The 24,483-nt window shown below is 45.3% G+C and overlaps 1 protein-coding gene across 1 annotated transcript; it reads left to right on the top strand.

Moving 5' to 3' along the window:
* Positions 1-882: 882 nt before the first annotated feature.
* ACKR3 (atypical chemokine receptor 3) lies at positions 883-2,821 on the top strand. Its single transcript, XM_008054551.2, has one exon. The coding sequence runs from the start codon at positions 916-918 to the stop codon at positions 2,002-2,004; it is 1,089 nt and encodes a 362-aa protein (XP_008052742.1). The 5' UTR covers positions 883-915; the 3' UTR covers positions 2,005-2,821.
* Positions 2,822-24,483: the final 21,662 nt, after the last annotated feature.

Genomic DNA, 24,483 nt, shown 5'->3' with positions numbered 1-24,483 from the left:
CAGCTTTCCAAAAATGCAGCAGGTGGTGATTTTTGTGCTCTGGGTCTTGGAAGCAGTTGAACAAATAACTGAATGGAAAACTAGGTGGTGGCCCAGAGCCTGTGGCAGCTGGTTGATTGTCCTTTGTTGAAAACCACAGACAAACCCCAGAGTTTGCAGGTTTGGGGAGCAGTCAATCTCCAGGGCTGTCCACACACGCTTGCCATGTTTTGGGAGGTCTTCATGACTACAATAAAGGCCCTGGGACCCAGGTTTACGTTTGAATTTAGCAGAAAGGTAAAAAATGCTGAGTCATGTTTTAAATGCAAATTTGGGAGGGAATTTGAAACGCTTTCTTTAAGACACTGAAGCAGGACACTTATAATACAACTGTGCCAGAACAGATCAACCCTGACATTCTTTGGGGATGTGGATAAAAATGGCTCCACGTTCCCCTACTGAGAGCATGCAGGCCATCAGCGTTGCCGTGGCTGGGGTTCAGCTGCCTGACGTTTCTTTGGCCCCTGTTCTGTGTTGATTTCACACCCTGAGCACAGCCAGGCTGACGTGTCTTGAGAACACAGCCATGGAAAGATAGAGAAAGCAAACACTGTGTCTTCCGTGGAGCACCACATGGATTTTGATGCTGGAGAAGCTTTATTTTGTGTTGAGGGTCTATACAGTTGCTTTCTTTTCTCCTTTCTTTGCAAGGATGTGACTAAGCCAAAGCAAAACAGCTGAGCCTATCGATACCATTAGCATAGTCACCTGGCACTGATCCACTGAATATTGTCCTTGATCCTCCTGGAAGTTCTACCAGGGTGCTGGAAACACGTTTTGCCTGACACTTGAGTTTTTCCTAACGAAGCGATTTTTCTCTTCCATCCTTTTTGTTTGGTTTTTCCTGTAGGTTGTTTGATCACTCCCATTGAAACCATGGATTTGCATCTCTTTGACTACTCGGAACCAGGGAACTTCTCCGACATCACCTGGTCATGCAACAGCAGCGATTGCATTGTGGTTGACACAGTGATGTGCCCCAACATGCCCAACAAAAGCATCCTGCTCTACACGCTCTCCTTCATCTACATTTTCATCTTTGTCATCGGCATGATCGCCAACTCTGTGGTGGTCTGGGTGAACATCCAAGCCAAGACCACAGGCTATGACACACACTGCTACATCTTGAACCTGGCCATCGCCGACCTGTGGGTTGTCATCACCATCCCTGTCTGGGTGGTCAGCCTTGTGCAGCATAACCAGTGGCCCATGGGTGAGCTCACGTGCAAGGTCACGCACCTCATCTTCTCCATCAACCTCTTCGGCAGCATCTTCTTCCTCACGTGCATGAGTGTGGACCGCTATCTCTCCATCACCTACTTTACCAACACCTCGAGCAGCAAGAAGAAGATGGTACGCCGTGTTGTCTGCGTCCTGGTGTGGCTGCTGGCCTTCTGCGTGTCCCTGCCCGACACCTACTACCTGAAGACCGTCACGTCTGCATCTAACAACGAGACCTACTGCCGGTCTTTCTACCCTGAGCACAGCATCAAGGAGTGGCTGATTGGCATGGAGCTGGTTTCTGTCATCTTGGGCTTTGCTGTTCCTTTCTCCATCATCGCTGTCTTCTACTTCCTGCTGGCCAGAGCCATCTCAGCGTCTGGTGACCAGGAGAAGCACAGCAGCCGGAAGATCATCTTCTCCTATGTGATAGTCTTCCTCGTCTGCTGGCTCCCCTACCATGTCGCGGTGCTGCTGGACATTTTCTCCATTCTGCACTACATCCCTTTCACCTGCCAGCTGGAGTATGCCCTCTTCACAGCCCTGCACGTCACGCAGTGCCTGTCTCTGGTGCACTGCTGCGTCAACCCTGTACTCTACAGCTTTATCAATCGCAACTACAGGTACGAGCTGATGAAGGCCTTCATCTTTAAGTACTCGGCCAAAACAGGCCTCACCAAGCTCATCGATGCCTCCAGAGTCTCAGAAACGGAGTACTCTGCTTTGGAGCAAAACACCAAATGATCTGTTCTGCATAGGCTCTGGGACATGGGTACTTGTTTTGAGCAAGGCATTGGGCTGCATGATTTTCTAGAGTTAAAGCAAGGTAGCTTCGGTTCTTGATGCTCGAGTAGCCTGAGTAGGAGAGGGTGTGTTCATTGTGCAACCTTCCTCTCTTTCTCTTGCCGATGCAGCTGTCACTTGGCTGTGTGTTCCGGCAGTTTTGCAACAGGCAGAGCCATGTCGTGCAGCCGTGCTGTGTGTTAAAGCCAGTTTCAGGGCAGGTTTGCCTGGACTTCTGTAAAAATAGGATTTTATCTGTGTTTCCTGAATTTTTTTATATGATTTGTATTTAAATTTTGAGACTTTATTTTCTCACTATTGATGTACCTTATAAATGTATTTGAAAGTGAAATATATTTTAAATATTGTATGGGAGGTATAGTGCTGACATATATTCAGAGTGTTGTAGTTTTAAGAGTAGTTTGACTCCAGTTTTGACTAAGGATGACATTAATTGTTAGCTGTTTTGAAATTTTATATATATATATATATATATATATATATATATAAATATATGCCAGTCTTGGCTGAAATGTTTTATTTACTATAGTTTTATATCTGTGTGGTGTTTTGTACCAGCACGGGATATGGAACACAAACTGCTCTTTAATGCAGTTTGTGACATTAATAGTATTGTAAAGTGACAATAAAAAAAACAACAACAAACAACTGTTCTAGACTGCAAATCTGTGCACAAAACGAACAGTCGGATTTCAGAAAGTTCTGTCAATTTGTAAGTTATTTTTTTTAATAAAGATTTTTTTTTCCTAAAAATGCATTTGAGTCTCAATTTTAAAGGTGTGTTTTGGTATTTAGGCAGCATGTATGATAATGATCAGTGGATAGATATGGCATATACAGGCCAACCTAATAATATGTTTAGAAAAAGAATGCTATCATTAACCAAAATCCAAAGGGTTAACCTGGATGAAATGATACAAAAAGAAAAACATTTGCGCACTTTGGATTTTTAGAAAAAATTTTCCAGGTAATAACGTGTTTGGTGCGACGGATGGTTGCTAGGATGCAGCTAGATGGCTGTTGAGAGAAAGCTGGCATTGAAAAGGTGCTGCTCACTGTCCTGGTTGATTTTAGGATCCAAGACTCATGTCCTCATCTGTACCACCTCTGTGCTTCCAGGGCCACATGTCACTTAAGCCTTCTCTGCCAAGGCAAACTCCTCTGGGAGCAATATTTCCTATTCAAACTTATCATTTAAACTATACCTATAGATTACCTTCTCGAGGTCAAGCAATAAGCAAATTCCTGGCTTGTATGTCCTTACTAGTAGTTCAAAAATGTGCTCTCAGGATGGCTGATTCCTGCTGGGTCCTCACCAGCTCTACCTGGGACCACAAGAATGGCGGAGACTTCAATAGGCAGGTCTTCCGGGCAGAAGCTCAGAGAAGGGCCAGGCTCCCAGCACCACCCCTACTATCTCCACAACTGCTGTGTCTGAGCTGCACAGAGAGCTGTTTCCAACACAAGGGAGGGCTCAGATCGAACGCTGCAGTCTCACCTGTGAACTAGGGACCTGCTATGGTGTAGGAAAGCACCCTGTGCACGTTGACGTGCCCACAGTCTCATGGCAGGCAGCCCTACCGGCTCCCAGGGCCCATAGACCAAGTTGGCCAGAGAGCTCCTGTTTCCTGCAAAAGGCTTCATGGCCTGGAGCTTTGAGGCCAGGGTTATAACTTACTTGAAACATCTTTTTGATACATATACACATCTTCAGGTGCATAGACAACTGGTCGTCTTATTCCAAAGATAATTCTAGTCGGATAAGAGTAATGTTGGCCGGGCGTGGTGGCTCAGCCTGTAATCCCAGCACTTTGGGAGGTCAAGGTGAGAGAATTGCCTGAGTCTGGAGTTCGAGATCAGCCTGGACAACTTGGTGAGACCTCGTCTCTACAATAAATCACAAAAACTAGCCGGGTGCGGTGGTATGCTTCTGTAGTTCCTGCTACTTGGAAGGCTGAGGTGGAAGGATAGTCTAAGCCCAGCAGGTCAAGGCTGTGGTGGCCATGAGTATGCCACTGTATTCCAACCTGGGCGACAAGAGGAAAACTCCAACTCAAAAAAAAAAAAAAGAGTAATGTTAATAGTGGGATAATAGCATAGCAATAGGCAAAGCTAACAACAGGCAGAGATTCCAAGATGAGGGAAAAATAAGAGCACGATAGCAACATTATGACCAAAATGTGTGTTCCTTGATGCTGAGAATGGATCGCACATATTGTCAGGGTCTTCTAGTGGTTCAAGTTCAGACAGAGACATTCTTCAAGTGGTAAATTCAAGGTGGGGGCATAAATCACAGTCTATATGCTCAGCTGTGGAATAGACATAACAGTTAAAAAGAATTCATCTTAATTCTTATTTTGAGGTCCCATCTCAGTCAATTCAGAGACCCTTTGCCCTAGAATTTCAGGAAAAGTTCTAGAGGATTAATAGTGCTGAGGTGTGTGGGAGTCCTTGATGATCATCTGTCCACACAGACATCTGAGATGTCTACTGCCTGTCTGGTCCTTATGCAGGTCTCCTTTGTCACCCTATTTTTTTGCCTCACTGGACCCAAGCCTGGCCCAGGCCTTTCTCTGCTTTCCTGCTACTCTGTAGCTCGAGCAATCCCCCAGGGGTGTCCTCCCACACTGCTGAAAGGGAGAAGGAAGGGAGGGTGACACTGAACAGGATATGAACTCCCCAGGTGGCACCCTTGCTCTGCAGGGAATTTTCCCTCTCCTCACGGGACCCAGAGCACTGTGACCTGCTGTCTCAGACCCCTCAGACATCCCTGGGTTTTGCTGTCTGTATGGTGCAGGCTCCATCTCAGGGATGCTCCAGTGATTATGCTCTCTCTGTCCCTTCTAGAAATCCTCTTCTTTGTCCTGCCTGGGTCTCAGAGACTTGCTGACTTATCCCTAATTATCTGGACTCAGAAGCCTTTCCTTGGATTTTGGCTGCAACACCCTTTCCTGGAACAATGTAGAATATCAGAGGCCCGGGCCAAGGAATACAGACTACCTGGCAGGGGGAGAGGAGTCATCAGGTAAAACTGAAAAATAAATTCTGTCCCACCCTACAGATGTGGACCAGAGGAGACAGAAGGAGTCTCAGACCAGGTTTAGATATGGATTGGGGTTTAGAGGTAGAAGAGATAGGCAGAAGACCCCTGGTCTTTCATGAACCCAAGGACCAGAAGCTTCCAGGAACCTGAAATGCTGCCATTCAAGGGTCATTCTTTTGGGCGTCCTTTTCTCTAGATAGATCTTCAAGGCACTAGCCTCCTGATGTGGCATGGAAGCTGTTAGTGCCACGGAATTTGGACCCCAGGAAAGATATCTGGAGCCCCGGTAATTCAGTGGGACCTCAGAGTTGGGGGAAAAAGCAGCTTTTGCTTCCTTGATGGCACTTCCTAGAGCCTCCTCCCACTCCAGAGAGGGGAGAGATCTTTCCTCTCCACTAGCTCCTTCTAACACTCTGCTCTTTGTATTGTGGGTAAAATGCCAAAGGCATGGCAGGCAGTGGGCTGTGGGCAGTGGTAGGCCACACCCAGCAGCCCTGATGGCAGTCTGCTGATGATTCCGTTTTAAATGCTTTCTATCTGGTTCAGTGTATGAGCCACTAACTTTCATCACACCCCGGTTTCCCTGCAAGTGAAGAAGAAAAATAATGCCACTCAAAATGCCAGATGCAAAATCCTCTGGACACAAAGGAATAAAATCTATCTACTGGTTGATGGCTTTTTGTCCTTCCAGGGGTCTCACAGTAACCTGGGATGAGACCCCTCTGACATTTGTGTTCAGATCTGGCAGAGCAGCAAGGAATTTTAAATCTCTCACAGCTGGTTGTTTCTGGGTCTCTCCAGGAAGCAGCAGCTCTGGGGCATGGTCTATCTTATTAGGAATATGGACATTCTGCCTTATTGGGCTTTTACTCCAAGGACACTGGCTATAAACAATGGGTCTGGGAGACTTCTCTTTTGGGCTAAATCCAGATCTCTCAGAACTCAGGGCAAATGTGGGGAGGTGTAAATCTGCACCCATGGGCTGATCAATGGGGAGAGCAGGAAAGGTTCTCAAAACTCCCTCCTGGAGGTGCAGACTTTCGCTCCTAAACGCCTGGGGTGCCTCTGCGTGGACATATGTCACTGAGACTTTAGTCCTTCAGGGGAGATGGTTTCAGATGGGCTAAATGCTTTGAAAGATCTACCCATTCTTATAGAATAAATCCTTCTTCCTTCTCCCTCGTCTTAGATTTCCCAGGACAAGCCCCTTTAAATGCTCCTTGCGGGTTCAAGACCAACGCTGGGCAATTTGGTGAGAACTCATCTCTACAATAAATAAAAAATTAGCCGGGCGTGGCAATGCACCCCTGTAGATCTGGCTACTTGGAAGACTGAAGTGGAAGGATCGCCTGAGCCCAGCGGGTGGACACTGGGGTAGCCATGAGTGTGCCACTGCACTCCAGCCTGGGCGACGGAGTGAGATTCCACCCCCCCTACAAAAAAAAGCTCCCTGGTGGTGTACATTTATGCAGTACCTGCAAGGGTTCCAGAATCTTGATACGAATGCATTTGATATGAAATGATATTAGTTCAAATAAGGTGTGATAGGAGATGAGATTACCCATACACAATTGGGATTTGCAGCATTTCACTTCATTTGCTTTTTGAATGACTGAAGACAGCCCGGCTCTTCTGCAAGTTCTAGTAGAATTGTGAAGTTTACTTACCTCATGCCAGTTCTTTATGGGCTCTCAGAAACATGTGCACACCTGGACTTGCTACTCTCCCTGTGATGAGCACACACTTACAGACACAGTTTCCATGCTCATGTTTAGGGTAGTCCTAGTGCGATCTAGGGATGCAGGGTTGAGGTCTACCTTCTTGAAGTCTCAGGCCTCTGCCAAGTGTGTAGGCCAAAGGGCCATCACTGTTCGCTGTCCTGAGGCATGGGGCAAGGTTGTAGCTTGGTTCAACCTCAGTTTCCTGACTTATAACATCAGATGATGATAGTTCTTGATCATAGATTATTGTGATGAGCAAGTCATGCAATTCCTGCAGAGTGCTTGTCATGGCTCCTGGGGCCCAGGGGACAGCAGCTGCTTGGCTGCACTCTCTGGGCACAGTCTGCATTTTTCTTCAGAGGAAACAATGCATTCCAGAGAAATAGGACAAGAGAATATCTGCCTGTGGGCAGTGACTAAAAACACGAGGCATGTCTTCTTCAGACAGTGGTTTTAACAGAGGGCGATTTTGCCCCACTATGAGACATTTCCAGTGTCTGGAGCCATTTTTGGTTGTCACAACTGTGGACAGAGAATGCTCCTGGCATCTAGTGGGTTGAGGCTAAGGATACTGCTGAACATTCCATGGTTTGCAGGACAGCCCAGTTACAGAGAATTCCTGGGTCCAAAATGTGAATAGAGTTGAGATGGAGAGAACCTGGCCTAGGATAGAGCCAACCATTAAGACACAGAAGACACTGGACTGCTCGGTGGCTCAGCCTGTAATCCCATGCCTTTGGGAGGCTGAGGTGAGTGGATTGCCTGAGCCCGTGGGTTCGAGACCTGCTTGGGCAGTGAGACCTCACCTCTACAATAAATAAAAAAAAATCAGCCGGGCATGGTAGCTCATGCCTGTAATTCTGGCTACTTGGAAGGCTGAGGTGGAAGGATCGCCGGAGCCCAGCAGGTCGAGGCTGCAGTGGCTGGGAGCGGCCACTGCACTCCAGTCTGGGCCTCAGAGTGAGACTCCAACTCAAAAAAAAAAAGACACAGAAGACTTCTGGATGCTATTCACTGCTGAGCGAGGACTTTTGACTATCCCAGGGCTGGGGGTACCTGGGGTAAAGCATCTGAGGGGGCCCTTAAAGCCTCAGCTTCTCCATTTGCTGCCCCTCAACTCAGCAGAACTCTAGCAGGCCAGGACAGCACATATAATCAATACACATGTGGATTCATGTCAGTGTTTTCATTGTGCCTGAATATATTTCAATTACAGAAATTTGGTGCTTTTGCTGTTTACGTAAAAGATGTGCTTGTGAAATAGGTACACACAAATTAAATGTCAGTAGACATTTTAAGTGCACTTGGGAGGTTTTAAATTTCAATTTAATATTGGAAATATTTTGTTTAAAAGGCCCCAGAAAGAACACAGTTATCAACCAGAATGGCAGACAAGACTATATCAGACTGGGGTGATAGATTCAACTCCGCTTCTTATTAGCACGATGAGGTTAGCAATGTTTCTTCCATGAATCTCAGTTTCCTCACCCTTATAAATTATATCTCTCCCTTCATTAACAGGCTATTGTAGAGATCAAAAGAGAGCACATATTCAAATAAATGCAGTTGAATGAATGGATAAAAGAATGAGTAAAGTGCTTTGAAATCTGCATAGGGCCACACAAATGTTCCTAAGCTTTTTTCCCCCTCTGTTTGATTCTGCTTGATTTTTATTTCACCTAGTGTTTAACTAGCATGCCATTTGATCATGTCATAAGTATGGAAATACATCGCACCCTTGGTATGCCTCCTATGTCCAGATTTGTCTGGAGTTTCCTAAGGGGTTTGTACTCACCCATCTATTGCTGCAGGACGCAGGACACAGGACCTTCATCTTGATTTCCCAGAGTTGTGTTTCTCCAGTCCTGAGATCAGTGACCCTGGCCGCAGGGCCTCTAGTGAGGGAACATATGGTTATCTCGATGGTATAGGAAGAGTAATGTACATTTTTGGAGTTTTTCTTATTTTTCAAAAGCTTCATTTTTGTCGACTTTTCATATGCTTATTCACTCAGACTTTCCATGTGGGATTCAGAACGGCTGACAATCATGTCGTTTCTCCCTATGGGTTTGGGGGAAAAAAAAGTGGTGGCTTCATCAGCCATTTGTTACCATATAATGCTCAGAAGCAGCAGAATGGAAAAATCTAAATTTCCATAGTTATTTCCGGAACTAAACTGATTAAAATCATTTCCTAGGTAGGTTGGAATCTTCCTTTTAACAATTTTCAGAAGAAAAGGCAAAGAGAAAGTCATTGTGGCGATGGCATTAAATCTGCTTGGGTGACTCAGAATGTATGTTGGCACGGCAACATGTCATGGGGCGCGCCGCAAACATGTCTTGTCGGTGGCGGTGGTATGTCTGAAAGAGCCTTGGGCTTCGCCGTGCCATGCTGAATTTGCTTCCTTTTAGTCTTTCACATGAAAGTGTTTGAAGCTAATCTTTTCATTCCCCTTTGCAGGGCTCTAATCAATAGAAAGAACGCATTAAAGGTTTCCCCACTGCTGCCTTTCTCAGGCTCGTGGTTAAAAGTGTGGATTGTGTTCTAGGCCACACTGTAATGAGAATTTGAATTTTGTGCGGAGCCTGAAGTGTAAATGAAAAATCGCTGGTTGCCCAGCTGTGCAGACGATGAATGTTGCTCCCTGCAATTTATTCCGCACTAGTTCTCGTTAATTTATTCATCCATCTACACATTCGATGGTTCACTCGTCGATGGGATAGGGTGTATTGAGTGCCCACTGTGTGCAATGCACTGTGCTTGTCCTTAAATATCAGAGGTGGCTGGAGTGTTGCTTTTTTCTTTTGAGGAGCTCCCATCCTGGAAGGGCAGATGGGGAACGAGAGGCAGAGAGATCATTATGGGGCAACATAAAGAGAAGGATTCTGGAAAGGCTCAGAGCTGAGAGGAGGGACTGGTCCTTTAGACTGGAGGAACTGGAAAGGCTTACAAAGAGGAACTTCTTCTATCCTGGCCTAAGGATGGCCAGGACCTCGCTGGGCAGACCCAGGGGACAAAGTGTGTGATGGCAGTTCTCAGTTCCTGGGATGCTGTCACTTCTAAAAATGATGCTTTAAGGAAAAGTGAAGGCATCTGAGAAGTGTCCAGTAGTTAATGAATACCAAAGCTGTTAATCAGTGTGTGGCAGGAGTGTATTAGTGGTGGGAATCAAAGGTCGTCACGGCCACCCCTGCTGAGGACAGAGAATGAGACTCAGGATAAGGAAGTTAAGGAGTAGACAGAGAGGCCTCTGGGCTTTCCGCATCAATGACTGGATGGCTGTAGCTGTCTTCTGGCTTCACTGAGCAGCCTGAGACCTGGTTCTCCCTGCTCCTGACTGTTCAGCTGCTCAAAGTTCCTAATGATCTGGGAATCCTGCTAAACTGAAAGGGGCATCTGTCAGGAGGTTTTAGAAAGTCAAAGGTTGTTCAGGAGGATCACTTGACACCAGGAAGACACTAGGGTCACACCCCAGCTGCAGGCAGTGCTCACAGAGCATGGTCCAGATGATGGGTGACCCTTGGTACGCCATCCTTGAGCCTATGCCTCAGCTGGTTCCTTGAAGGCCAAGGACAGCAAGCCATTCCCACCCCAGCACCAAAGGCAGGGGCACCCCTCTTGATAATCACAGGATTCATGTGGATGGAACTTATGGGAAAACAACATTTTAACATATCACAGCACTCAATTCTTACCTGCTGTAGAATATTCTATTGGACATGTGTTACCAAATGGAATGAGTAGCTCTCTGTTATCCTGAACTCCTCTCCTCGCCCTGTCTTGGTGGCACACACTGCAGGCTGATTTTGCCTGGGCTAGTCTGCGGTGGTTAACAGGGAGGTGGAGACCACATTTTAAGGCTGAGCTCACAGTCTCATGTGGCCAGCTGAGAGACCCAGTGTCTCCCTTGCCTTCTCACTCCTTCCCACACTGTTGTTTTATAGGCTCAGGAGTTTAGATTATCTAATACATGCAGAACATGATCAGGGCACTGCCAGAGGTACCCGTAGCCCTCTGCCATGTGTCTTCATCTGTCCCTACCCCACCTGGTCTGTGATTCGCACTCCTCAAGCTGTTACCCTTGGATATTGGGGCTCCTCATAAAAAGCGCTGGAAATGCCCTAGAGTCCCATGGTGGCTGGTACTGCAACTGTGTAAGAGCCCAGCTCCTGTGCCTCAAGGAAGGACCAACTCCAGGTGTAAGTTATGCTTTGAGCATTAAATCGGAGCATTGAATCACACTATCCATTGGATTCTTCCCCTACCCCTTCTGCCTTACTCACCCCCTTACTGGGGTACTTTCTCCCAAATCCTTAGCTTGGGGCCTGCCAAAGAGGTCCTGGGAGAACAGATCTCAGGCAGTGTGTGAGAAAGCTCAGGCTGCTGGGACAAAAATGCCACAGACTGGGTGGCTTAAACAGTAGACATTTATTTCCCACTGTTCTGGAGACTGGATGTCTAAGATTAAGGTGCTGGCAAGGTAGGCTTCATTCTGAGGCCTCCTGTCTTGACTTGAAGGTGGCCACCATCTGACTGTGAGCTTACATGGCCTCTTCTTTGTGCAAGTGGGTGAAAGAGAGAACAAGCTCTCTGGCATCTCTTCTTTTAAGGACATTAATCCTATAGGATCAGAGCTCCATCCTTATGACCTCGTTTAATGTTTATTACTTCCTTAGAGGCCCTGACGCTGAATATAACCACATTGGGGGTTGGGCCTCAACATATGAATTGGGGGGACACAAACATGACAGATATAAAGAATAAAATAACAGGGGCATTTATGGAGCACTTACGGAGTGCCTGGTCCCTCACATACATGCTCAAAATTCAACCACAGAGATGAAAAGATACACCCATGTGTAACCACACCTCCATCCCAGCTGGGCAGTACTAGCATGCAACTGTATGTGTATGCTCAGTTTAGAGAGAAGGAAAGGAGGGGCTGGCAGTGAGTGGCCTGTGGGGGCATCAGCCTATAAACAGTCGAGCTGGCATCTGGATGCAGCCAGTCAGGTCCGAAGCCCTGGGTACAACTGTTTTGCAAGCTGCCTCTGGCTTGGACAATGTGAAGACTCCATTAGCTTCCTAAAGCTGCCATGACAAATTACCACACACTGGGCGGATTACAACCACCAAACTTTCTTCTCTCAGTCTAGAAGTCTGCTGTCAAGGTGTCAGGAGGGTTGGTTCCTTCTGAAGGCTCTGAGGGACTGTCCGTTCCTTGGCTCTCCCAGCTTTCGGTGCTGCTGGGAGTCCTTGGCATTCCTTGGCTTGTAGATGCATCACTCCAGTCTCTACCTTTGTCTTCACATGGCCTTTCCCTGTCTGTCTCATTTGCCCTTCTCTTGTAAGAGCACACTTGTCATTGGATTTAGAGCCCATCCTAAATTCAAAAGGTCTCACCTTGAGATCTTTAACTTAATTATACCTGCTAAGATCCCTTCAATGAAGACCCCATTCACAAGTTCAGGTGAATATGCCTTTTGGGGTGACACTATTCAGCTTACTCCAGGGACATTCCTGTCCACCAGTGAGGTGGACACATAGGCGTGCACATTGTCAGTCCTGCCTTATCACACGCAGGGCCTCAAGTCTCCTGGGGGGTAGCCCAGCCTTCCTTTTCCCTCTCTTTTTCTGTTTAGCCGGTTACAGCTTTTGCTTTTCTGACTAGTGTTTTTCTCAAATAGCCATTGGTCCTTGGTGATCTAGTCACACTCTACAGTGAGGTGCTAAAAGCTTGATCTAAAGTTCTGTGTGTTGAACAGGGCTTGGCGACCAGGGAACCACTGAATGGTTCCCAATATGTTTCCCTGTGGCCACCCTGAATGCTAGTGACTGAGGGGCTTTCTTCTCAGGCTGGTCTATCTTTCAAGAGAAATTAGTTCAATCTGTCTGGGAAATATGACCCTGACTTGTGGCATTCTGAGAAGGGATCTAGGAGAGGGGAGTGGAGGCATCTCACCATCCAGCACGTAGGCTTTCACTTAACTGCTGTACTTTTAGCTCTTTGCCATGAACTACTCCAACATGGATTTATCATGGATTCATCTTTTCAACACAGTCCACGGTCATCCTTACTGGCTATCACTAGAGCTGTCACTTTAGTCTAGTTCCTATGTTTCCTTTAGGTTTGTTCCCTGCCTTGTCTCTATCCCTCCAATCTGACCTGCACACAAGTGTTGGAGTATCTTTCCCAAAAGCATGGGACTGACTGCTTCCCTGTGTCCCCTGCCATGCCAACCAGCAACAGGTCAGTACCCTTCATATGTTTAATAACCTTTGTGAAATGTTTCTGTGAAGACTAAGCCGACAACCTAGAGTGTAGTCAATAGTGTAGTGATGGCATCTTTCAATATAAAGATTCCATTTCCTGACCCACAGTGGAGAAAGTGGAAAAAGAAATAGAGAGGCACCTCCTTTAGCAATAGAAAAGTTGTGACGGCACATGTGACCCCAGTCTTGAGAGGGAGCAGTTTGACATTTCAGATTAGTTTTTTATGTGAGTGTGTGTGTGTGTGTGTGTGTGTGTGTGTGTGTGTGTGTATGTGTGTGTGTGGTGTGTATATGTGCAGGTGTGTGTGTGTATATGAGGTGTGTGTTTTGTATTGTATATCTATGTGCATGTGTGTGCATATATGCATATGGGGTGTGTGTGATGTGTTGTATGTGGGGTATGTATATATGTGCATATGTGTGCGTGTGTATATGGCATGGATGGTGTGTGGTATGTGTGGTGTGGTATGTGTGGTGTGTGTGGTGTGTTGTGTGTGGGGCATGTGTATATGTACCTGTGTGCACGTGTGTATATGGGTTGTATGTGGCATGTATCCATGTTTGAGGGGTGTGTGTTGTGGGGTGTGCAATGTGTGTATGGTATGCATTGTGTGTATATGTGCATGTGTGTATGTGCGTGTATGGGGTTTATGCGTGGTGTTGTACAAGTGTGTAGGGTGTATGTATACGTGCCTGAGTGTGCATGCACACACATGTGTCAGGCAGTCAGTACCTAGATTTTGGGAGATCATACACTGTTGGCTTGCAGGAATAGCTTCTGCCCTTTTGCCAGTGGAGTGTCGAATGCTGCTTTGCCCAGGCGTCCTGGCTCTGACGTTGAGAGCCAGCACAGTATTTGAGAAGATGGCAGCTTTGGCTTCCTGCCTTGCTATTCTTCTTTGGGACCTTCACGTTGTCAATCTACTCAAGCCCTTTACTCATTTGTGATATAGCAACCGTGTCTCCTCACAGCACACAGCATGGTTCTGGGGATAATTAAATCCTGTCCCATGTCCCTATCTCCTTCCCTTCTGCACACTGTGATATATAGGATGAAAAAAAATGCTGTGTTATTCCTCATAAATGCACTTATAAACCACAGGTTTCATTGGGTTATAAACACAATATTGTGCCTTGATGGAATCATATGATAGTGGAGCTGCTTATTGATCAGGGTTGCCAGATCGATGGATGGGGAAGGGGTCCTCAGACCTCACTGCCAGCTGAGTTGGGTGTGCAGGATTCTTTGATTTTTATTTCAAAGGTGCATCAAAAAGGGAAGTTCTCATGTGATTTTTACCTTTTAATGATTCAGAGCAGTGGTTGTTAATTGGAGTTGGCTTTATCCTCCAGGGAACACTTGACAATGTCCGGAGACTGATTTGGTTGTTGTAACTGGATCAAAGAGTTGAGGCCAGAGATGCTTCTAGACATCCTGCAATGCACAAGACACCCTTCATAGTACAGAATTATCTGGTTCAAAATGTCAATGGTGCTGAGGTTAAGAACCACCCGTGATTTAGAAATACTGCATGTTTGCATTTCCTGTAGGAGTTTGTCCGAGGAGGCACTGTACAATTCTCTGTAGGAGTCATTTCCTAGGACTTCAGTTCTGTGTGGGGGTCATTTCCTAGACTGTGATCCCGCGGCCAGATGTGGGCACAGGTTCCTGGAAGAAGGCTTGGGTTGTGTTCCTTGATGACCACTGGTCTCTATTGGGTGAGAATAAAGCTAACGTCCAGCCGGTGGGCCAGTCTGTCTCCTATTTCTTTGAGATGCTTTTACTACCTTTCCCCTGCATTAAAGGGGTGAGTTCTGCCAACTGCATTTCCTGAGACCCCTTGTCACTGGCTTCTGGCTAACAAAGTATTCCTTCCTCTCCCTCTCTCTGACACGGTCAGTGTCTCTCTCTGCGGCTACCTCCTACTGGCAGTGGTTGGCTATGGTTTCTCTCCTGCCACATAGCTTTGGCCTCTAAGCTTGGGTAACCTGCCCCCTTTCCAAGTCCCACCAACCTCAGAGGTGGTGGTTCCTCTCCCTGATGCTAATCTCTGTGTTGTCTTCTTGTCTTCGGATGGCTTTTTAGCACTTCCAGCACCTTTGCCAAAGTTGTCATAGCGCTTACTAGCTGACCTGGGCTTTTTCTTCATAACTGGATCCTGACTCAATCAACGATCCCCTTTGCCAAACTTGACAAAGTACCACCTGCCGGGGAAGAGTGGGCGTTGGGCATTCTTGATTCCCACCTTTCACTCTCATTGTTTTGAATTTAATAGTTTCAATTTTCTCTTTAGTAAATTCTGATACTTGCCATGAGCACAGGGAAAACTCCACTTTGTTTCTAGTGCTGCACAAGTAGAATCCTGTGCCCCCAAAATCCCCTCTCTAGTACTTGGGGTCAACATCCTGTTGGATGGTGCCCAGAGGGAATGGCGCTAAGAGAAAGCCAGAGTCTTCCTTCGCCATTATCTAAAATGCATGCTGGAGAGGGAAACGCCCCAGCAACTCAGCAAGGCTGAGTGACTCAGAGATGCCGAACTCCAACAGTCAGGCTATGAATGGTCAGTGAGTAACTAAGCATGGTTACTGGTAGCCTGCCTCAAGACTGACTTACTCAATTCATCATGTCTGGGACTGTTCAGGCTCAGTTTGCTATGTGGACATTGCACATTTATCTTCCTGGTTAGAGCCTGTGTTGGGCAGAACCATCTAAGCCATCACCTTCCTTTATGACTAAACCTGAAAGTGCAGGCTAGTGTTCTCAGGTAGACTTTGACTTCCCAAATGTCAGATAGTGGGGTGTGAAACCGAGGGCTTATCTGAGTAAGCCCGCCAAGCTTAACCTGCCTTGCTTGCTTTTAATCGCTTACTTCTAGTTGATCTTAAAACTCCTACTAGCGAGTCACGTAGCCAGACATTACATAGCTAGACTCCCACAAGCTTCAGTATAGATAACATTTCTGACAATGGGTCACTATAGTAACAGGTGCTGCTATTTTTCAGGAACTAAGGGTCAGCTCTTGTCTAGTTCAAGCTGGTGGAGGCCCTTCAACTGGGCCGGCTCAGGTGCCTGAAGAATGGCGTTTTGATATTTTGATATCAGAGGGCTAAAATACTGTCATTTTCTGCTTATGTACTCTATGAAGAACCTTATAGTTCCCTTATCATTGCACAGAAATCCAGGTTGCCTCACCTTTCCTACTTGCCAGTCAGCTTCCCCACACTTTAGACTATTCTGGTTTCTGTCCTCTAAGGTTTATTCTGTTTTTGTAAGCCCTATTTTTGGGGAGGTAGATTTGAGATTGGTTCTCTTGTCTCTTTGTATGGCAACCTTGTGAATAAAATATTTTCTTTTTTGTAAAACCCATTGTCACAGTGATTGATCTGCTGTATGCAGGCAGAGTGAACCTGGCTTGTAACAGGAGCAGGCTAGCACTGATTTTTACAGAGGAGAAACAGATGTGGCAAGGGCAGGAGGCCCTGGCAAGATGCAGCAAAGGCAGGGGAACCACCAGTGAGAATGTTACGATTGTTCTTGGGGTAAGAGGTATTAGCTGAGTTAAGTTCCAAGCAGCACTCCTTGAGCAAGAGTGCTCTACAGACAAATAAGTTTAAGAAATGCTGCTTTGCATGGTGGGAAATACCTAATACATCCTGGGCACACCCCAGACGCTGAAAAGTCCTGGAGTAAAGAAAGCCTTTTAGCTTCCTTGACCGTGGAGCCCTTCCCTTGTAGAACATGTATGGCTGGCTTGCAGGGCTAGTTTAGCCTGCTGTGCTAATACTGAACACGGCAGGGTTTCCAAGCCTGGCAGCAAGGAGACTCAAATGGGAAAATTTTGAAACAAAAAAGATTCCTCAGCTTTCACCCATGGATATTTTGGGTTAGGAGCTCCAAGCTAGGCCCCACAGTTCATACTCTTTAAAACCTTCCAGGTGACTCTGATTATCACTCAGGTTAGAATGTGGATTCAGGTGCCACAAAGTCCAAAAGTTGAGTTTGTTTCAGGTCTGAGCTTCCCAGAGGCAAACAGAAGAGAGAGGTCAGTGGTGGTGCAAATCTATCTTAGACAAGTCCTGTGGGTGAACTTCTTGGAAAACAATGTCTTGGGAGAGACTTTTGCAGAGTAATTGTTGGAAAGATGGCTGTAGGGAAAGTAACTTCACAAAAGTGGCTTGCATTGATATTTTGAGTGCAAAGGAAAACATTAACTGCAGTCACCTTACCTGTACTGTTGAATCTTCCTTGGGGGGAAAAGGGGAGGAAATGGTTTTCTCTGTGAATGCTTATTTATCCCTGACTTGGGTGATAACCAGGCAAATGCTTCTAGTCCATTTCCACCCATCCCAAGCAATGTGTGCAGCATAACATGGAAAAATTAAGACACAGGAAACATCTGAGCTGTATATGAACCATTTAAAATGACTTGAGGAAAAACCTGAGGACATGAATTAGAACTGATCCACAAGGAAACTCTTAGTAATGGGCAGGCAATTAGGTGGGTGCTAATGGCTCCGTAAGGTGAGCTTGAGCAGGAGGAAACTGACATAGCAAAGTAGCCTGGCTGCCTCCTATCTCATACAATGGAGCCATGATGCAGGGCAGAGAGACCCGCTAAAAATAGAGTTGTCCAACCCTATGGAGCCTGGTTGCAGCAAGTGGCCGTTCACCGCGTCCTGAGGAGAAGATTCTGAACGAGCACCCTGGCTGGGGAGGAAACTGCAGTAAGTACCCAAGAGGAGAGGCAGGCTGGGCTCCTTAGGATTCTTAGGAATCTCACGGTGATTACTCTTGGCAGCACAAAAGAATCTAAGAATCAGTTGAATAAGTTAAATTTAAGTGACCTATCTCATCCTCAAGTTAAGTGGATAGTTAACATGCGTTAAAGTTTTTCTTAGTTCACCGAGTACTTCCTTGCATGGACAACTCAACCGTTGCGTTGCATATGTGCATTTTTTTTTTTACCTGTCCACCTACTACCAAGATAAAGAGAAAGTGTTGGTCTCGGAGGTCTTAGGTGGAACAAACAACATGCAAAAGCATAGTCAAGAACTTGGGCTTTGGGTTCAAGTAAATCTGGGTTTCCCTTCTCATTCCACCTCTGTGTGACTTCAGGAAAGTTATTAACATCCCAAAGATTTGGTCTCCACATCTGAAATATGGAGATAGTCTGGTATCTTCTTCATAGGCTTGTTTTGAGGATTAAATCAGGCAGAGTGTGTAAACCTATGCACTGAAGATAGGGTAAATCTTATCAGCAGGTTTTTTTTGGTCTCTCTAGGCTCCCGCAGAACTTTGACTCATCTCCCTGGACTATATGTCTATCCAAGTAGAGAGTGAGCTCCTTGAACCTGGAACCAAATTTTCCCCATATACCTGGTTTCCAGTACTATGCCTGGCTCTTTGCTTATTACTCTATGCATAGTTGTTGGATGAAGAAACAAATGTACAAACAAAAGTTAGAGCTTCTAACTCTAAGCTCTTTGCACTATGTTATGCTGCATTTAGAGTGAATGTAGTGATAAACAGTGCTGTGAAAGCAGGAACACGACTGGTTTAAAGTGATTAAACAATTGTCTCATCCTCAACGGCCAATAGATACATCCAGAAATTATCACAGAGAGGGAGTTAGAGTTCACAAACACGCATCTTATCAGGAGATGTCCTGGGAATCATCTCCCAACAATAATAATGTCAAGTGGTTTTCTGCTCAGAACCCTGAAAACTAAGATACTGCATAGTGTATGAATTTTCTTTTTCTCTGTGGAAGAAAAATGAATATCTCTATGGGCTTTGACTTATAAAGTAGCATCAGGCCCACAAAGTAAAAAGGAAAAACAGAGAAACTATTATGTTCTTAGTATAAAAACAGTAGCTCCTGGCAGTTTTGGATGAAACTTTGGGCATTTTGCAGCTCCAGCAATGCCAAGAGAGTAGCCTACTAGACACAGCTGATTGAGAGTCCCTTCCATGAACTATCCAGGCCGGCTAGATCTAAAGTCACTTCCCTAGGCTGCCTCCAGAAAAAGAATTGGTCTATGCAGACTCCACGTCAGGAAACCAGTGGATATTCTGAGACAGTCAGCCCAGCTGCCCTGAGCAAAACACAGCCCTGCCAGAAACTCAAATCCAATTTACAAAAGAATTTTCTTTTTTCTTTCCTCTTTTCCAAGTTATTGGTTTGGGCATAAGTCCTTGAGTTGTTGGTTTCAAGAGCAGATACACCTGATGAAATATAGATGTATTTTACAGAATTCTCCAAAGTTAGAAGTTATCCAAAGGCCAAATAAGATTGCATGCCAGGGGGATATCTGAAAATAGAAAATAGAGCCTTTCATGTTCCACTCAAAATGAAGGAAAGAGGAAAAGGTAGGTTTAAAGTTTTTGTTTTTATTTTTTTGAGTTGGAGTCTCACTCTGTTACCCAGACTGGAGTGCAGTGGCCGCTCCTGGCCACTGCAGACTCGACCTGCTGGGCTCCGGCGATCCTTCTGCCTCAGCCTTCCGAGTAGCCAGAATTACAGGCACGTGCTACCACGCCCGGCTAATTTTTTGATTTTATTGTAGAGATGAGGTCTCCCCTACCCAGGCGGGTCTCGAACCCGCGGGCTCAGGCAATCCACTCACCTCAGCCTCCCAAAGGCACGGGGTTACAGGCTGAGCCACCGAGCCCAGCCGCTCCAATTCTTTTAATTTGAGTTTTATTTTTCCCCTCCTTTCTTTCTGATTGCTGGATTTGGTCTTAGAAGATTTCCTTAAGGTTATTAAACTGACAATTTATTCTTTTGCCTGACAGTGCATAAGCTATTCTCAGAAGCTGGATCCCTGGGATAAAGATGCAATAGTCTGGAAAGGCTGGAAAATCCAAACCATGTGACTTGCTTTTCATGTTAAATCTTGTTGGATATGAGATACTGTTTTTCGGGTAGACTGCGCTGCTTTAAAGAAGAGGCAAAGTTTTCTACTGCAGGTCTAATCTCAAAGCTCTACTCTGCTTTAGAAGACAGTCATTTCTGCAATGAGTCATGCTCTTTATCTAGCACCTACTTTTGTTACTTGATCTAGACAATGCCCATAAATGTGAATAATTGGCAGAGCGTTTTGTATAATGCCTTGCGGTGTGCATCTCACTGAATCAGATACCAAGAGAAGGCTTCCTTGGGCAGGCACCTTCTGCCCCCCTGTATCTCCAGAGCCTAGCACGGCACTTTGTAGGCCTAACAGAGACTCATTAACTTAATAAACTATTGAATGAATGCAGAAGATGACTTCTTTTTGTCAATCATTCCCTCAATTAGGAAACATGCAGACAAAGCAGACTCATTTGGATTTTAATCCAGCTCCATGAAATTGACCAAACCTCAAAGATAAAGATCGCTGGAGTCAATTCTGGCTTTGGGTTTTGGATGAAGGTCCTTCACTCCACGCTGAGAGTGTTCTCTGACTGTCTCTGGCTTCAGGCTAGACCATTGGGCGGTTATTCAGCAGATCCCATCACCTCGGAGCTGCGCTTTTGGGATCTCCCTGAGCCTGCCCAAACTTTCCTTCTGGATTTCTCTGGGATGGACTTCCAAGCTCACAGACTGGTTCTGAAAGCAAGGACTGCTAGCCCCAGAAAGCTGGCTTCCTCTGCCTGCCAACTAGGGGCTGCTTTCTCTCTCTAGCACATTCTGGTGCAGAGACGGAGATGGGGCTTAAGAATTAGACATGCCTGGATTAAAATTCTTGCTCTGGATAAGTGACTCAGCCTCTCTGAGCCTTCATTCTCTCCTCTAGAATGTGGACGCCATACTAGTGTCTGTCCTGAGGAGTATGATGAGAATTCATGGAGACAGCCCCTACCACAACACTGTGCACAGTATACTTGTTCCATGAGCTCAAGATGACCCGTCTCCTCCTGATCCACCTTCTTTTTTAGCCTTACTCCGCTGTTTGATGTTATATTAAAAGGAAGATTGACAGTGTGTGTGAGAAAGCCTTTAACATGCAGGCCAATGCCTAGTGTCCCCCACGGGGTGGGGAGTACTGGGGGTGGGCTGGGAGGATGGTTACCAGATGAACCAATTGGTTAGCTCAATTTCACCATTGGCCAACTTGGCAGATTTAACCTTATCCAGATGCAGCCTGCAGCGTTGCAGTCTTCTTGGTCATCTTAAAGATTTCTTTCAGTGTTGTTACCCTTTTTATACAGATTTACAAGAGGTCTTTGTTCTTACATTTCAAAGGTGAAGTTTCTTTCTATTTTAATAGTCCTCTTGTGATTAGTTTCTAAAACTCCACCTTGTGGTTACATGCATATTCTTTGAGGAATTTACATATTTTAAAAAATGGGCAGCAGTGAGGAAAATGAAAAAACAAGTTCTGGGCCCCACCTACCGCGACTCAACTCACGTAACCCTCTGCTTTAACTAGGGTCTGAGTAAGTAACGGTCAGACATCATTTCCTAAAGTCAATTACTCAGGATTGTTGGAGCAGCATGGCGGTAAAACGATGGGCTCCAGTTTGCTTTACTGGTTTCTGAGGGCTGCCTGGAGGAGGTGGAATTCCTCCATGATCAGAGTCAGAATCTACTCCATGTGCTCATCTGGGTAGCTTTCTGAGCTGATTGTCCCTGGGCACCAGGCTACCTGGTTGCTCTGTTGCTGTTCAGCAGTCTCAGGTATGGCTGAGAAGGGACAGGGTGATCAGAAACCAAGTGCCTCTGGGAGCATCTGGACATAGAAGAGCATGGAGTTGGGGTTTGCCTCACTTGTGGATTCTCCAGCCTCTACTATACTTTTCACCTACAAGGAGTTGAGGGGAAGGCGGTGGAAGCACCAAACAGGAGACCGCATCCCACTCATCTTTGTGTCTCTGGGTCCTCAAGCACATTTGCTGAACTCAGGAATGAATGGATGTGTCCCGTGCCCTTTGTGCTAACAAAGAGACTTCACTCATTTAGACCCAGCTGATGGAGTTAAGCACTTTCTTGAAACTCCCATAAATTTGGCCAAGACTTACCACATCTATCCTTAGGGCAGGCTGGGTTTTTGAAAGCAACTATCTGCGGGTTCCTTTAATGAAAACCAAACAACATAAATCGTGCCAAGACACACAAGCGACAGCCCCAGGGAAGCGAAGTTCCTCTCTAATTACCTGTGAAGCAGAGACTGGTGGTGGCAACTGAGTGTGGATAGATATGTAAATAGTATCAGTCATCACAACAAAACGTGTGTTGTGGCGTCGTGCCTTCACAAAGCCCAGGAGTGATGCATAATGGGAACATTGCTCTATGGGCAAGATTCTAAACCAGTCTCAGACAGTGAAAGATTCTAAACCAATCACAGCCCTATCCTCTCTACTACCACCGCCACCCCCAGTATCTCGTGTGTAGCTTTCAGAAGAAGAGATAAACATGAAATATTATTTTGAATATTTTTTTCCCACTGAGAACAAAATTCACAAGCCAAAGTTACTTTTGTGTATCTAGTTCTGCAGCTCATGAAGGACTTTAGCTATGATACCAAATACTCCATATAGAATGACTCCATTCATCATTAAGTCCTGCTCTTCATGCTGATGTTATAATTGATTTTTACCAGCAGGATCCAAAGGCAGACTTTGGATGTTGCTTTAGTAACAGAAACCTCACGTGATGTTTGGCTAGGGAGAACTATTGCTGTTTTGGTCACCTGTGTGAATGGGCCGACCAGCTTGTTCCATCTGAAACTGTCATCTGGGAATACTCACTTTACTGAGATAACACTTCAGACTTCAAGAGGTAAGGCTAACTTCATAGATTTTGAAATACAGTTGATTTTCAAAATTCCCAAATGGCATCATAACTCTGACATTCTAAGTTCTTACTTCTGAATTGATAGTATTGAATAAAATTTCTCTGAATGACTTTTCTTTTTTTGATCAATTAGGTTTGAATACATGGAAAACAAACAAACAAACAAGTCAGAGCATTAAGGGATTATGTATGAAAAATCCACAGATAAGTAATTGTCTCTTAAGGAATTGCTTCCTCCATGACACAGCTGCCAAGCTGGAATGACAAGGTCATGGGACCACCAGGGCTTGGAACACATGACCCCTGTGACAGGCAGCCCTGAACTGGCACTAGCAGAATCCATAGCCGGTCTGAACAATACACACTAATTCGTGTGTATTTTTTTGGTAAGTCCAATAAAAATATTGTACAAGTTAGGTTCTTGTTAATCCTGTTAAATTTATCATTGAGAAACATGACAGGCCACCTGGAAATTGAAGATTTACAATTACCAGTGGTCAGCGTTTGGAGGGCACACAGCCCTTCACCCTTTGCATGGGTGTGAACCACAGTTCTAGACCCTGTGGCTGGAGTTTCCAGAACTGTCTAGGAGTTGTGCTAATAAGAGCCAACGTGTTTATCCGTCCATTACTAATGTGAAGGCAGGTAGTCTAACATTTATTTTCCTCTATACTTAGAATTCTTTTATGTGGTTCTTTAGACATAATTATTTTTGTATTTAATAATAAGAAGAAAATAATAAATAATAAGATACTTATTTTTTCCTTTTCTTCTTACATCTAAATATATACCTCTGGTGGAAATTTTATGGAACTTTGAGATAAAGAGTTAGTTGAAAATATATTCATTATGTTTTGGGGTCAAAGGCACAGTGGCATAAGAGGGGACTGAATTGAGAATTGGGATGTCTGGGCTGGGCCTTCTGCCTGGACTCTGGGGATTGGCCACTCCCAGCTTTCTTTTTTATGATGTGCATGGAGAACTTAGTTTCCTTATCCAAGGATCTCAAGAATGGATATGGGGAACCACGTGGGCATGGAGGAAAACAACCAAGTTTCCAATAATGCACTTGTCATCAGGAGAACAAGTGAGAAATTTAGTGAATAATGCAAGTGTGATTGAATATTTTTCTTCAGACAGGCAATTCCTTTGGGGACTCCTTTATGGAATATCTGTAGCTTAATAAGGCCCAGGAGAGGGCAAATGCCTTGTTACTGAGTTTAATTAATCAACAGTCATCTTATCTCCCCTAAGGGATTTCTTTAAAATGTTGGAAGAAGGATCCAATGATACGTTAAAACACCATGAAAATATCATGCCTGCAACTTCTCCAGGACAGATCTCTTCAGCACATCTGGGAAGTTTTTAGAAATTTCAGAAAACCACTTGCTCATAATAGGAGCACAAGATACTTGGAGGATGTCATGACCCCTGTCAACTGAGGAAAGAGCCATAATGTTAGAAAACAACCATACATTGCAGGGTTCACACCTCAATACAGTTTGTACCTCTAAAAATGTCCATGGTGTTACCCAGCAACTTGGAGGCAAGTGATCAATTTCCCTCATGAGCTGTTACATTTACAAAAGAGAGAATCTAATGATTT

Source organism: Carlito syrichta, unplaced genomic scaffold, assembly GCF_000164805.1.
Source record: "Carlito syrichta isolate Samal-C Ts95f unplaced genomic scaffold, Tarsius_syrichta-2.0.1 Scaffold296491, whole genome shotgun sequence".
Classification (NCBI taxonomy): Eukaryota; Metazoa; Chordata; class Mammalia; order Primates; family Tarsiidae; genus Carlito; species Carlito syrichta.
This window is presented reverse-complemented; position numbering and strand designations above follow the sequence as displayed.

Coding starts and splice junctions, on each gene's coding strand:
- ACKR3 (XM_008054551.2), top strand. CDS start 916: ATGGATTTGCATCTCTTTGACTACTCGGAACCAGGGAACTTCTCCGAC.